The following is a 15,880-nucleotide window of genomic DNA, read 5'->3' as shown; positions in this document are numbered from 1 at the left end:
ACGTATGAGGTAGACAACGTTGGCTGAGTCACAGGAGTATGAACCATGCACCTGGTGGGTGGTGTCATCTCGTGTGATGGTGGTATCTGTGTCGATGATCTGGCATGTCTTGCAGAGGTTACCGTGGCAGGGTTGTGTGGCGTCGTGGACGCTGTTCTCTTGAAAGCTAGGTAGTTTGCTGCGAACGATGGTCTGTTTGAGGTTGGGTGGCTGTTTAAAGGCGAGTAGTGGAGGTGTGGGGATGGCCATAGCGAGGTGTTTGTCCTCATTGATGACATGTTGAAGGCTGCGGAGAACATGGCGTAGTTTCTCCGCTCCGGGGAAGTACTGGACGACAAAGGGTACTCTGTTGGTTGCGTCCCGTGTTAGTCTCCTGAGGAGGTCTATGCGATTTTTTGCTGTGGCCCGTCGGAACTGTCGATCGATGAGTCGAGCGTCATATCCCGTTCTTACTAGGGCGTCTTTCAGCGTCTGTAGGTGTCCATCGCGTTCCTCCTCGTCTGAGCAGACCCTGTGTATTCGCAGGGCCTGTCCATAGGGGATGGCCTCTTTGACGTGGTTAGGGTGGAAGCTGGAAAAGTGGAGCATCGTGAGGTTGTCCGTGGGCTTGCGGTAGAGTGAGGTGCTGAGGTGCCCGTCTTTGATGGAGATTCGTGTGTCCAAGAAAGAAACTGATTCTGAGGACTAGTCCATGGTGAGCTTGATGGTGGGATGGAACTTGTTGATGTTATCGTGTAGTCTCTTTAGTGATTCCTTGCCGTGGGTCCATAGAAAGAAAATGTCGTCGATGTATCTGGTGTATAGTGTTGGTTGGAGGTCTTGTGCAGTGAAGAAGTCCTGCTCGAACTTGTGCATGAAAATGTTGGCGTATTGGGGTGCGAATTTGGTCCCCATGGCTGTTCCGTGTGTTTGGGTAAAGAACTGGTTATCGAAGGTGAAGACATTGTGATCCAGGATGAAGCGGATGAGTTGTAGGATGGCTTCCGGAGATTGGCTGTTGTTGGTGTTGAGTATTGATGCTGTCGCAGCGATGCCGTCATCGTGGGGGATACTGGTGTATAGTGCCGAGACGTCCATCGTGGTGAGAAGTGTTCCTGGTTCAACTGGTCCGTGGGTACTGAGTTTTTGTAGGAAGTCTGTAGTATCACGACAGAAGCTGGGGGTTCCCTGTACGATGGGTTTCAGGATGCCCTCGATGTATCCAGAGAGGTTCTCACACAGGGTTCCGTTGCCTGATACGATGGGACGTCCGGGTGTGTTGGCTTTGTGTATCTTTGGGAGGCAGTAGAAGTCTCCCACGCGGGGATTACGTGGGATGAGAATGCGTAGGATGCTTTGAAGGTCTGGATCGAAGGTCTTGATCAGTTTGTTGAGCTGGTGGGTGTGTTCTTTGGTCGGATCTGCGGGTAACCGTCTGTAGTGTTCCTGGTTGTCCAGTTGTCGGTATGCTTCTTTGCAATAGTCTGTTCTGTTCTGTATGACTATGGCTCCTCCTTTGTCCGCTGGTTTGATGACGATGTTGCGGTTGGTCTTGAGAGCGTTGATGGCGTTGCGTTGTGCTCGGGTGACATTCTGGACTGTCTTCTGAGTGCGGCTGATGAATCTGGCATTGACGCATTTCCTGACAGCTTGAGCATACATGTCCAGCTGAGGGCAGCGACCCTCCGGAGGAGTCCAGTTTGACTCTTTCCTCTTCGGTTGCTGTACCGCGGATCCCTCTGTCTGCTGTTCCGGATCGTCGATTGTCTCATTGGGTTCGCTGCTGAAATCTTGGGGTTTGTGGTAGAATTCCCGGAGCCTCATTCTCCTGATGAATTCCTCTGTGTCCGCCGCGAGACTAGTGGGGTCCATTTTGGTAGTGGGGCAGAAATTGAGCCCTCGGCTGAGAACTTCGATTTCGTCTGGTTGAAGGGTGTGGTCGGATAAATTGACAATAGACTTCCCTGTGGTTGCAACCGTGAAAACCAAGAGCAGGAAGCTTGAGAAACTCGGCATCACCACCAGCAACGACCAAGCTTCCCCTGGTACCACGGTTGCAACCACAGGGAAGTCTATTGTCAATTTATCCGACCACACCCTTCAACCAGACGAAATCGAAGTTCTCAGCCGAGGGCTCAATTTCTGCCCCACTACCAAAATGGACCCCACTAGTCTCGCGGCGGACACAGAGGAATTCATCAGGAGAATGAGGCTCCGGGAATTCTACCACAAACCCCAAGATTTCAGCAGCGAACCCAATGAGACAATCGACGATCCGGAACAGCAGACAGAGGGATCCGCGGTACAGCAACCGAAGAGGAAAGAGTCAAACTGGACTCCTCCGGAGGGTCGCTGCCCTCAGCTGGACATGTATGCTCAAGCTGTCAGGAAATGCGTCAATGCCAGATTCATCAGCCGCACTCAGAAGACAGTCCAGAATGTCACCCGAGCACAACGCAACGCCATCAACGCTCTCAAGACCAACCGCAACATCGTCATCAAACCAGCGGACAAAGGAGGAGCCATAGTCATACAGAACAGAACAGACTATTGCAAAGAAGCATACCGACAACTGGACAACCAGGAACACTACAGACGGTTACCCGCAGATCCGACCAAAGAACACACCCACCAGCTCAACAAACTGATCAAGACCTTCGATCCAGACCTTCAAAGCATCCTACGCATTCTCATCCCACGTAATCCCCGCGTGGGAGACTTCTACTGCCTCCCAAAGATACACAAAGCCAACACACCCGGACGTCCCATCGTATCAGGCAACGGAACCCTGTGTGAGAACCTCTCTGGATACATCGAGGGCATCCTGAAACCCATCGTACAGGGAACCCCCAGCTTCTGTCGTGACACTACAGACTTCCTACAAAAACTCAGTACCCACGGACCAGTTGAACCAGGAACACTTCTCACCACGATGGACGTCTCGGCACTATACACCAGTATCCCCCACGATGACGGCATCGCTGCGACAGCATCAATACTCAACACCAACAACAGCCAATCTCCGGAAGCCATCCTACAACTCATCCGCTTCATCCTGGATCACAATGTCTTCACCTTCGATAACCAGTTCTTTACCCAAACACACGGAACAGCCATGGGGACCAAATTCGCACCCCAATACGCCAACATTTTCATGCACAAGTTCGAGCAGGACTTCTTCACTGCACAAGACCTCCAACCAACACTATACACCAGATACATCGACGACATTTTCTTTCTATGGACCCACGGCAAGGAATCACTAAAGAGACTACACGATAACATCAACAAGTTCCATCCCACCATCAAGCTCACCATGGACTACTCCTCAGAATCAGTTTCTTTCTTGGACACACGAATCTCCATCAAAGACGGGCACCTCAGCACCTCACTCTACCGCAAGCCCACGGACAACCTCACGATGCTCCACTTTTCCAGCTTCCACCCTAACCACGTCAAAGAGGCCATCCCCTATGGACAGGCCCTGCGAATACACAGGGTCTGCTCAGACGAGGAGGAACGCGATGGACACCTACAGACGCTGAAAGACGCCCTAGTAAGAACGGGATATGACGCTCGACTCATCGATCGACAGTTCCGACGGGCCACAGCAAAAAATCGCATAGACCTCCTCAGGAGACTAACACGGGACGCAACCAACAGAGTACCCTTTGTCGTCCAGTACTTCCCCGGAGCGGAGAAACTACGCCATGTTCTCCGCAGCCTTCAACATGTCATCAATGAGGACAAACACCTCGCTATGGCCATCCCCACACCTCCACTACTCGCCTTTAAACAGCCACCCAACCTCAAACAGACCATCGTTCGCAGCAAACTACCTAGCTTTCAAGAGAACAGCGTCCACGACGCCACACAACCCTGCCACGGTAACCTCTGCAAGACATGCCAGATCATCGACACAGATACCACCATCACACGAGATGACACCACCCACCAGGTGCATGGTTCATACTCCTGTGACTCAGCCAACGTTGTCTACCTCATACGTTGCAGGAAAGGATGCCCCAGAGCATGGTACATTGGCGAGACCATGCAGACGCTGCGACAACGGATGAACGGACACCGCGCAACAATCGCCAAACAGGAGGGTTCCCTCCCAGTCGGGGAACACTTCAGCAGTCATGGACATTCATCCACCGACCTTCGGGTAAGCGTACTCCAAGGCGGCCTTCGAGACACACGACAACGCAAAATTGTCGAGCAGAAATTGATAGCCAAGTTCCGCACCCATGAGGACGGCCTCAACCGGGATCTTGGGTTCATGTCACGCTACACGTTACCCCACCAGCGAACAAATGTTATCTGTTTTTAATATAATGGGTCATTTGCTGGCTCTCTCTGCCTTCCGGATGTTTCTGCCTCTCTCTGTGTTTTTTTTTCTCTCTTTTTTTCCCTGTTTGTTTTTTTGTTGAATGTGTATTCGGAGGTTCTGCAGGTAACACCTCTCTGTCTGAACACGGTGATTGCCTTGGCAACGGGCAGTTGCAGGGGCAGTCTGTAAACACCATGTTTTATTGTTCAATATGTATAAATGCGTAGGCTTCAAGGAGATCTTGAAACATTTGCCTGAGGAAGGAGAAAATCTCCGAAAGCTTGTGAATTTAAAATAAAATTGCTGGACTATAACTTGGTGTTGTAAAATTGTTTACAATTGTCAACCCCAGTCCATCACCGGCATCTCCACATCTATTTATAAAGCCCAGGAACCCGTATGCTTTTTTAACTGCTTTTTCAACCTGTTCTGCCACCTTCAAAGATGTGTGCACATGTACTCCCAAGTCTCTGTTCCTGCACCCCCTTTAGAAGTGTATCTTTTAGTTTATATTGCCTCTCATTCTTCTTGCCAAAATGTATTACTTTACACTTCTGAGTTAAATTTCATCTGCCAGGTGTCTGCCCATTCCACTAGCCTGTCTGTGTCATCTTGAAATCTATTACTATCTTCCTCACTGTTTACTACACTTCCAAGTTTAGTGTCATGTGTAAATTTTGAAATTGTGCTCTGTACACCCAAGACCAAGTCATTAATATATATCAAAAGCAGTGTTTCTAGTACCGACCCCTGGGGATCACCACCGTATACCTTCCTCCAGTCCAAAAAACAACCATTCACCACTATTCTCTGTTTCCTGTCACTTAGCCAATTTCATATCCATGCTGCCACTGCCCCTTTTATTCCATGGGCTTCAATTTTGCTGACGAGCCTATTATGCGGCACGCCTTTTGAAAGTCCATATGCACAACATTAACCGCATTGCCCTGATCAACCCTCTCTGTTACCTCATCAGAAAACTCCAGGTTAGTTAAACACGATTTGCTTCTAACATATCTTGTGCTCGCTTTCTTTTATTAATCCACACTTGTCCAAGTAACTATTAATTTTGTCCCGGATTATTATTTCTAAACACTTCCCCACCACCAGACTGTACACAAACCATCTCCTCTTTAAAGGCCACCCATTGTTCGATTACAGTTTTGCCTGCTAATCTTTGATTCCAATTTACCTGGGCCAGATCCGTTCTCAACCCACTGAAATTGGCCCTCCTCAAACTAAGTATTTTTACTCTGGATTGCTCCTTGTCCTTCTCCATAACTAATCTAAACCTTATGATACTATGATCACTGTTTCCTAAATGTTCCCCCACTGACACTTGCTCCACTTCAATCAAAGAGCACAACCATAGAACCCCGTCAAACAGTCTCTGCACACCAACTTTCCTGAAGGGTAAGCAGCTCCCTTTAAAGACATACCATCTTTTCTAGAATGGAAATTAATGATTGAAAATATGTCAACGTTTAATGTCAGACCTGCAGAACTTTGCGCATAAACTGCTTTCCTTGGGTTCACTGCCTTCTAAATACATTGTCAAATGAATTTACTACTTGCCATGTTTAAAGTGACTTTTGCATATTTACACAATGCAAACGTCAAAGTGATCTGAAACCAAACCTGCATAATAAGTTTATAACTGAACGGAAAATACATATATTGCTGCAAATGTTGAGCTATATCTGGGTGAAAATGAAAACAATCCAAAGTCGAAGATAATGTCCCAATTTGTGAAATCTTCAATAAATTGTCAGGTGATACAAATACTTGCAGCAATGCTATACAGGACTGGCACAGACATGTCGAATCAAATCAGAATGTGCAAACGTGTCTGTTCTTCGTTACATTTTCCAGCTCTCACTTTTTTTTGCCGTTTATGATTTTCCTAGCCACTGTATCTAGTGATTATGCCCTGGTGACCTGATTTGTTAGTATATATAACTAATAGGGACAAGAAATTACAAGATTATTTTGGTTGAGTGCTTTCTGAAAAACTTTTCAGAGCACCTGATGCCCTTTTTAATTGGGGAATGGCCTGTGATGCAAACACAGCTATAGAATGAGATAGAGTTTAAAGGGAGGGAAGTAAACATAAGGACTACTTGCATTTATATAGCGCTTCGTCATGCTCTCAGTATGGTCCGAAGAGCTTTACAACGAATGCATTGCTTTTCAAATGCAGTCACTTGTTATGTAAGCAAATGTGGTAGCCAATTTTTGCAAAGCATGATCCCACAAACAGCAAATAAATGAATGACCAGATAATCTGTTTTTGGTGGTTGAGGGAGGAATGTTAGCCAGGACAGGAGAGTTTTGTGCTCTTCGCATTTTGCCATGGGATCTTCTGTAGAACATCCGGGCCTGTTTAACTACTCATCTGAAAGATGCCACCTCCAACATTATATCAATTGAATTTATCGTGACCAATCTATTTTGTTGTTTTGCTCTTAAAGGTGAAAACTATTGCACTTTTTTGCCTTAGCTTTCAGGATTTTGATATCCAGAACTCTGCTTGGTGCAGTTCAGACTGGCTAACCATAGGAACGTACAAAAACGTTGAAGGAACTCGGGTGTGTGGTTCCTCCATCCCAGCACCTTACATTTCTTCAAAAGACCATGTCTGGATTAAGTTTCATTCAGATGACAGGTACACTGGAAAAGGCTTCCGGCTGTCTTATGTTACAGGTATGTGTAGCATTGGTGTGTTTTAAAAAGTGAAATAAAGCGTGTTTTTCTATTCTGCTGTCTTGCCACCTCCAGAAATTACAAAGAGTTGTTGGGCAGCATTAGCAATTTTGTGACATGCTGATGTATGTGCGCGCACATCATTAATGAGATGCCATCATCACCAAGTTGTGAATTTGCATTTATATAGTGTGTTTCACATCGCAAAGCGCATCGCAGCCAATGCATTACTTTTGAAGTGTAGTTACTGTTTTGTAGGCAAACCCATCAGTCAATTTGCATGCAGCGGGGTCCCACATAAAGAAGTGAGATAAATAACCTGTTAATTTGTTTTGGTGGTGTTGGCTGAGGGATAAATGTTGCTCATGACATTGGTTTACTCCTGTTCCTATGTTCCCATTCAGCCCCTCGAGCCCGTTCCGCAATTTAATTAGATCATGGTTGATCTGTATCTTAACTCCATCTATCCACCTTGGTTCTGTAATGCTTAATACCCTTGCCTAACAAAAATCTATCAATCTCATTTTTGAAATTTTCAATTGACCCCCAGCCTGAACAGCTTTTTGGGGCAGAAAGTTCCAGATTTCCACTACTTTGTGAAAATAAGTTTTTTTTTCATTCATTCATGGGATGTGGGCATCGCTGGCAAGGCTAGCATTTATTGCCCATCCCAAATTGCCCTTGAGAAGGTGGTGGTGAGCCGCAATCTTGAACTGATGCAGTCCATGTGGTGAAGGTTCTCCCACAGTGTTGTTAAGTAGGGAGTTCCAGGATTTTGACCCAGCGACGATGGAGGAACGGCGATATATTTCCAAGTCGGGATGGTGTGTGACTTGGAGGGGAAGGTGCAGGAGGTGTTGTTCCCATGTACCTGCTGCCCTTGTCTTTCAAGGTGGTAGAGGTCGTGGGTTTGGGAGGTGCTGTCGAAGAAGCCTTGATGAGTTGCTGCAGTGCATCCTGTAGATGGTACACACTGCAGCCACTGTGTGCCGGTGGTGAAGGGAGTGAATGTTTAGGGTGGTGGGTGGGGTGCCAATCAAGCGGGCTGCTTTGTCCTGGATGGTGTCCAGCTTGAGTGTTGTTGGAGCTACACTCATCCAGGCAAGTGGAGAATATTCCATCATACTCCTGACTTGTGCCTTGTAGATGGTGGAAAGGCTTTGGGGAGTCAGGAGGTGAGTCACTCACTGCAGAATACCCAGCCTCTGACCTGCTCTTGTAGCCACAGTATTTATGTGGCTGGTCCAGTTAAGTTTCTGGTCAGTGGTGACCCCCAGGATGTTGATGGTGGGGGATTCGGCAATGGTAATGCCGTTGAATGTCAAGGGGAGGTGGCTTGACTCTCTCTTGTTGGAGATGGTCATTGCCTGGCACTTGTCTGGTGCGCATGTTATTGCCACTTATCAGCCCAAGGCTGTATGTTGTCCAAGTCTTGCTGCATGCGGGCACAGACTGCTTCATTATCTGAGGGGTTGCGAATGGAAGTGGACACTGCAATAATCAGTGAACGTCCCCATTTCTGACCTTATGATGGAGGAAAGGTCATTGATGAAGCAGCTGAAGATTGTTGGGCCTAGGACACTGCCCTGAGGAACTCCTGCAGCAATGTCCAGGGGTTGAGACGATTGGCTACCAACAACCACTACATCTTCCTTTGTGCTAGGTATGACTCCAGCCACTGGAGAGTTTTCGCCCTGATTCCCATTGATTTCAATTTTACTAGGGCTCCTTGGTGCCACACTCTGTCAAATGCTGCCTTGATGTCAATAGCAGTTACTCTCACCTCACCTCTGGAATTCAGCTCTTTTGTCCATGTTTGGACCAAGGCTGTAATGAGGTCTGGAGCCAAGTGATCTCGGCGGAACCCAAACTGAGCATCGGTGAGCAGGTTATTGGTGAGTAAGTGCCGCTTGATAGCACTGTCGACGACACCTTCCATCACTTTGCTGATGATTGAGAGTAGACTGATGGGGCGGTAATTGGCCGGATTGGATATGTCCTGCTTTTTGTGGACAGGACATAGCTGGGCAATTTTCTGCATTGTTGGGTTGATGCCAGTGTTGTAGCTGTACTGGAACATTTTGGCTAGAGGCACGGCTAGTTCTGAAGCACAAGTCTTCAGCACTACAGCTGGGATGTTGTCAGGGCCCATAGCCTTTGTTGTATCCAGTGCACTCAGCCATTTCTGGATATCACGTGGAGTGAATCGAATTGGCTGCAGACTGGCTTCTGTGATGGTGGGGATATCGGGAGGAGGCCGCGATGGATCATCCACTTGGCGCTTCTGGCTGAAGATGGTTGCAAACGCTTCAGCCTTGTCTTTTGCACTCACGTGCTGGACTCTGCCATCATTGAGGATGGGGATGGTCACAGAGCCTCCTCCTCCCGTTAGTTGTTTAATTGTCCACCACCATTCACGACTGGATGTGGCAGGACTGCAGAGCTTTGATCTGATCCGCATGCATATAGTCCTGAGTTGTAGCTTCACCAAGTTGGCACCTCATTTTTAGGTACGCCTGGTGCTGCTCCTGGCATGCTCTTCTACACTCCTCATTGAACCAGGGTTGATCTCCTGGCTTGTTGATAATGGTAGATTGAGGAATATGCCGGGCCATGAGCTAACAGATTGTGCTGGAATAGTATCAACTACTTTATTCATTTTAAGCATCTCAATTAGATCACCCCTTAAATGTTCTGTACTCCAGAGAATACAAGCCAAGTCTATGCAACCTGTCCTCGTAGTTTAACTTTTTAGGCCTGGTATCATTCTGGTGAATCTGCGCTATACCTCCCTCCATGGCCAATATATGCTTCCTGAGGTGTGATGCCCAGAACTGAATGTAATACTCTAAATGGGTTCTAACCAGAGCTTTATATAACTGTAATATAACATCTACTCCTTTGTATTCCAGCCCCCTTGAAATAGAGGCCAACATTCCATTAGCCTTTAAAATTATTTTTTGTACCTGCCCACTAGCTTTTAGTGATTTCTGTACTTAGACCCCTAAATCTCTCTGCTCTTCCACAGGTCCTAGCTTCTCGCCATTTAGAAAATACTCTGATCTATCTTTCTTGGATCCAAAGTGGATGACCTCACTTTTTTCCACATTAAATTCCATCTACCACAGTTTTGCCCACTCACTTAATCTATCAATGTCCCTTTACAACTTTCTGTTCCCATCAATATTACTTACTGTGCCACCTAACTTGGTGTCATCAGCAAACTTGGATATACAGCTCTCTATTCTTTCATCTAAATCATTGATAAACATAGTGAAAAGCTGAGGCCCCAGTACAGATTACTGGGGGACACCATTAATCACAACCTGCCACTTGGAATACATACCCATTATCCCTACTCTCTATCTTCCACCTCCTAAATAATTCCCTACCTAAGTCAATAGGTTCCCTCCAATTCAATGTGCTCTCATTTTCGTTAGCAGTCTCTTTCTTATATGGAATCTTTTCGAGAACTCCCCTGCTCTTTGAATGATGCATTGGGATCTTTTGCAGCCACCTGATTAGTCAGAATGTCACAGTCAAAATCTCAATTATCATGAAAACTGATTTTCCTCTTCTGTCGCAGACATTTTATTTATTCGTTCATGGGATGTGGGCGTTGCTGGCAAGGCCAGCATTTATTGTCCATCCTTAATTGCCTTGAGAAGGTGATGGTGAGCCGCTGCCTTGAACTGCTGCAGTCCGTTTGGCAAAGGTTCTCCCACAGTGCTGTGAGGTAGGGAGTTCCAGGATTTTGACCCAGCGACGATGAAGGAACAGCGATATATTTCCAAGTCGGGATGGTGTGTGACTTGGAGGGGAACGTGCAGGTGCTGCTCTTGTCCTTCTAGGTGGTAGAGATGGTGGGTTTGGAAGGTGCTGTCGAAGAAGCCTTGATGAGTTGCTGCAGTGCATCTTCTATATAGCACATGCTGCAGCCGGTGGTGGAGGGAGTAAATGTTTAGGGTAGTGGATGGGGTGCCAATCAAGCAGGCTGCTTTGTCCTGGATGGTGTTGAGCTTCTTGTGTTGTTGGAGCTGCACTCATCCAGGCAAGTGGAGAGTATTCTATCACACTCTTGACTTGTGCCTTGTAGATGGTGGAAAGGCTTTGGGGAGTCAGGAGGTGAGACACTCGCTGCAGAATACCCAGTCTCTGACCTGCTTTTGCAGCCACAGTATTTATGTGGCTGGTCCAGTTTAGCTTCTGATCAATGCTCACCCCCAGGATGTTGATGGTGGAGGATTCGGCAATGGTAATGTCGTTGAATGTCACGGGGAGGCCGTTACACACACTCTTGTTAGGGATGGTCATTGCCTGGCACTTTTCTGGCGTGAATATTACTTGCCACTTATCAGCCTAAGCCTGGATGTTGTCCAGGTTTTACTGCATGCGGGCACAGACTGTTTCATTATCTGAGGGGTTTGCAAATGGAACTGAACACTGTGCAATCATCAGCGAACATCCCCACTTCTGACCTTATGATGGAAGGAAGGTCATTGATGAAGCAGCTGAAGCTGGTTGGGCCTAGGACACTGCCCTGAGGAACTCCTGCAGCAATGTCCTGGGGCTGAGATGATTGGCCTCCAACAACCACTACCATCTTCCTTTGTGCTAGGTATGAGTCCAGCCACTGGAGAGTTTTCCCCCTGGTTCCCATTAACTTCAATTTTACTAGGGCTCCTTGATGGCACACTCACTCAAATGCTGCCTTGATGTCAAGGGCAGTCACCCTCACCTCACCTCACCTCTGAAATTCAGCTCTTTTGTCGCTGTTTGCACCAAGGTTGTAATGAGGTCTGGAACCAAGGGGTCCTGGCGGCGTCCAAACTGAGCAGCGGTGAGCAGGTTATTGGTGAATAAGTGCTGCTTGACAGCACTCAACGATACCTTCCATCACTTTGCTGATGATTGAGAGTAGACTGATGGAGCGGCAATTGGACGGATTGGATTTGTCCTTTTCATGGACAAGACAAACCTGGGCAATTTTCCACTTTGTTGGGTAGATGTCAGAGTTGTAGCTGTACTGGAACAGTTTAGCTAGAGGCGCAGCTAGTTCTGGAGCACAAATCTTCAGCACTACAGCTGGGATGTTGTCGGGGCCCATAGCCTTTGCTGTATCCAGTGCACTCAGTCGTTTCTTGACATCACGTGGAGTGAATCGAATTGGCTGAAGACTGGCTTCTGTGATGGTGGGGATCTCGGGAGGAGGCCGAGATGGATCATCCACTCGGCACTTCTGGCTGAAGATGGTTGCAAACGCTTCAGCCTTGTCTTTTGCACATAACTTGAAAGTCATATTTTTCTGCCACCCATATAGTTTGACTATTCTGCGCAGTCTTGAAATAAGAATTTTGATTATTTTTGGCAGTAAGAGATCGTTTGTGACAAATTTGATGTACAGTGTCTAGATAATGCAACTTTTCCTGCAAGAGTCTCAGTGGCTCGGATTAGTGTTAAACTAAATGAAGATGTTAACAGGCAGCCTGGAGGAGGCATTTTGTACAGACATTGTCCTTCCCAGTTGGGGGCAGGAAAGAAGAATAATTAAGTTCTGGATCAATGGAATCAAGTACTCTATACCAAATAGTAAAAAAACATTTTAAACTCATTGGGGTGGATCATTTGTTACCAGTGTGTCTGCATAGGAGTTAACACCTGCCATTCCTTTATGCAGAGGTCCAATGTCTATTAGTTAATTAAGAGGTGGCGACGAGGTCTTTTATCTTGCCTCTGCTGACTTAGCTACTGTTTGGAGCTGTGTAATTTCTTACCCTCAGTTTAATATTTATTGCAACATTAAGTCATTCACTCTTTTGTAATACTTCTGTAAAAACTCACGTATAATTAATATCACTACTCCAAGGAAAGACTTCCTTAATTTGTTATTTGTGTCAAGATAGCTGTTGCTTCTCATCTAATATTACATATCTCCTTAATTGGCAATTAGCTGCCTGGATCATAATGGATTAATGAATGGATTAGATGTACTCATTTTTGAAGGTTAATTTACTGTAGGGTGTACTCAGAAGTTCACATACATGAAGGGTTAAAATCTCCCCCACTTCCATGTTGCACAATCCTTTATGCACTCAGTGCTAGCCTAATACAATGTCTGTTCCATGCTGAGATTTCTAAAGATACCTCTCCTATGTTTTGTTTCCACTTTTTTGTTAGCAATGAGATTTGAAAAGTAACTGCACTGCAGACCTGCAGCTCTTTGAGTACTTGCAATATTTTTGCACTAAAATGTAAGAGTGGTGCAACTGGGGAGGTCCAGTAACACTACCAATTGGAGGACTAGTACACTGTGGTATACATTGACTTCTTCTTTCACACTCTCTTCCTATCTGAGGTTATGGCATGAGGGGGGGAAAGCAGTGGAGGAAGAAGCTATGCTGTGCCCTTGTAGGAAGGTGAGGGTACCTGCCATTAGAAAATAAAAAGTGCTAAAGGAGGTTTGTGCTTACCTTGAGTCATTGGGGGGAGTTTTAACCCCTCAGAATGGGTAGGGGGGTTAGATTCTTAAAAATGTGAAACCCCACCCCAACCCACCGCAAACGAGCCTACCCCCCGGTTTAACTGGGATGGGTGGGGGGTCGGCCGAGAAACCTGCTCTCGAGAGAAGTGTCAGTAATTTAAATATGTTAATGAGGCTGCGTGCCTCAGATTTTAGCAACCATTCAGATTTTATGGCTGTGGGCCGGGTTTCCCAGGGTTCGAGAAACCCGGCAGCTCAAGGGAGGAAATAACTGCCAGATCCAGCAGGTAATTGCTTTTATAGTACTGTTTGTGGGCCAGGAGGAGCAGGAGTGTTCCCCACCCCCGCCTCCCTCTCTGGGAACGGACCACCCCTGCGATCCTCAGACCCCCCCCAAACGATCTGATGCCATCCTACAAACTCTTTCCCCCTCACCCGCGATATCTGCATTCTATGTACTTCTGGGTTTCCCGGCTGCTATAAGTCGCCCTTGCTCCCTCCCCGCCTCTCTCTAAATATTGGGGCCAATATTTTTAAATTTTGCAGTTGTCATTTCTGCCTGCAGTAGGCTGTTTTTGCATTGTTCTTTTACCGGGAAAGAATCGGAAAGAAACATTCTAAGATGGCCCATTTTCTATTCCCCACATCCTTGGTGCCAGCAACCATATCTACCTGTGTCTCCTCTTTTTAAGAAGCTCCTTAAAATCTACCTCTTTGACCAAGCTTTTGATCACCTGTCCTAATATCTCCTTATGTGGCTCGGTGTCAAATTTTGTTTGTTAGTGCTCTTGTGAAGTGCCTTGGGACATCTTACTACATTAAAGGCACCATATATATGCAAGTTGTTGTTGAGAGGAAGTTATGGTCATTCCAATAAGAGACTTGTAATAGCACGATCAGTATTTGCTATATTGTGTCAAGCTGAAAGCTTAGCCCTGTGTATGATACCTTCTGCTGAAATCAATTCTGCTCCAAGAGTTTTTAGCTGAAATGGTTATGATTTAAGAAAGCATGCTTTAATGAAAAGATTCATCTTGAAGTTTCTGCTTCTCTAGTTGACAAAGGCGTAAGTCAGCTAGCAACCTAAATGCTACTTTTCACAGTGACTTATGAGTATATTTTCCTTTCAGGAAGAACTGAGGAGGCAGGCTGTGACTGGGACCAGTTCCACTGCAACAATGGAAAATGTATCCCTGATATTTGGAAGTGCAACACCATGGATGAATGTGGAGACAATTCTGACGAAGAGCTATGTGAGCGGTCAATGCCCCCGACTGCTTTTCCAATTCAGCCTTGTACCTACGACCAGTTCCAGTGTCTCTCGCGATATACTGCAGCTTATACATGCTTACCTGAGGCCTTGCGATGTGACGGAAATATTGACTGCCTTGATTTGGAAGATGAAATAGATTGTGATGCCCCTAGTTGTGGGGAATGGCTGAGAAACTTTTATGGCACACTTAGTTCTCCAAATTATCCTGCATTTTATCCACCTGGGAGCAACTGCACATGGCTGATAGACACTGGAGACCGACGCAAAATCATTTTACGTTTCACTGACTTTAAGCTGGATGGCACAGGCTATGGGGATTATGTCAAAGTGTACGATGGCCTGGAAGAAAATTCACACAAGTTGCTACGTGTCCTAACATCTTTTGATTCCCGGCCACCGATCACGGTCATCTCGTCTTCTGGACAGGTGCGTGTACATTTCTATGCTGACAAAGTGAACGCAGCCAGAGGTTTTAATGCCACCTACCAGGTTGAGGGGTTTTGCCTTCCATGGGAGATCCCTTGTGGAGGCAATTGGGGCTGCTACACTGAGCAACAGCGCTGTGATGGTTATTGGCACTGCCCAAACGGACGAGATGAGCGCAACTGCAGCTCATGCCAGAAGGATGAGTTCCCCTGCTCTCGCAATGGCGTGTGCTACCCTCTGTCTGACCGTTGCAACTACCAGAACCATTGTCCAAATGGCTCGGATGAGAAGAACTGTTTCTTTTGCCAGCCTGGTAACTTTCACTGCAAGAACAACCGTTGTGTATTTGAGAGCTGGGTGTGCGATGCACAGGATGACTGTGGTGATGGCAGTGATGAGGAGAACTGTCCTGTGATTGTACCCACCAGGGTGATAACTGCAGCAGTTATTGGAAGTCTGATCTGTGGACTACTCCTTGTGATTGCTCTAGGATGTACCTGCAAACTGTACTCTCTGCGAATGTTTGAACGCAGGTAAGCGCTGAGTGTGCAGATGAAGTATGGTACGGTATTAGTAATGATTTTGTGAAAATTGAAGTCGAGTCCTTACATTTCAAATGCCAGATTATTTAGTTCAGGTTTATCTCTTGACAGTCTGAGTGAACCTAGCAGACACATTTGTGCTT

The 15,880-nt window shown here is 46.5% G+C and overlaps 1 protein-coding gene across 3 annotated transcripts in view; it reads left to right on the top strand.

The window, feature by feature from the left end:
- The window catches only part of lrp12 (low density lipoprotein receptor-related protein 12), a 50,110-nt gene that overhangs the window by 15,194 nt on the left and 19,036 nt on the right, over positions 1 to 15,880 (top strand). For 2 of the 3 annotated variants that reach the window (XM_067981511.1, XM_067981514.1), the window contains one exon: positions 14,627 to 15,728. In XM_067981511.1, the coding sequence (XP_067837612.1) occupies positions 14,627 to 15,728 (1,102 nt within the window). Of the gene's footprint in view, positions 1 to 6,812; positions 7,016 to 14,626; positions 15,729 to 15,880 lie in introns of all 3 variants that reach the window. The other variant, XM_067981508.1, reaches the window with a different exon arrangement.

This window comes from Heptranchias perlo, chromosome 3, assembly GCF_035084215.1.
Source record: "Heptranchias perlo isolate sHepPer1 chromosome 3, sHepPer1.hap1, whole genome shotgun sequence".
Lineage (NCBI taxonomy): Eukaryota > Metazoa > Chordata > Chondrichthyes > Hexanchiformes > Hexanchidae > Heptranchias > Heptranchias perlo.
The sequence above is the reverse complement of the archived record's forward strand: the minus strand, read 5'-3'. Positions and strand labels throughout refer to the sequence as shown.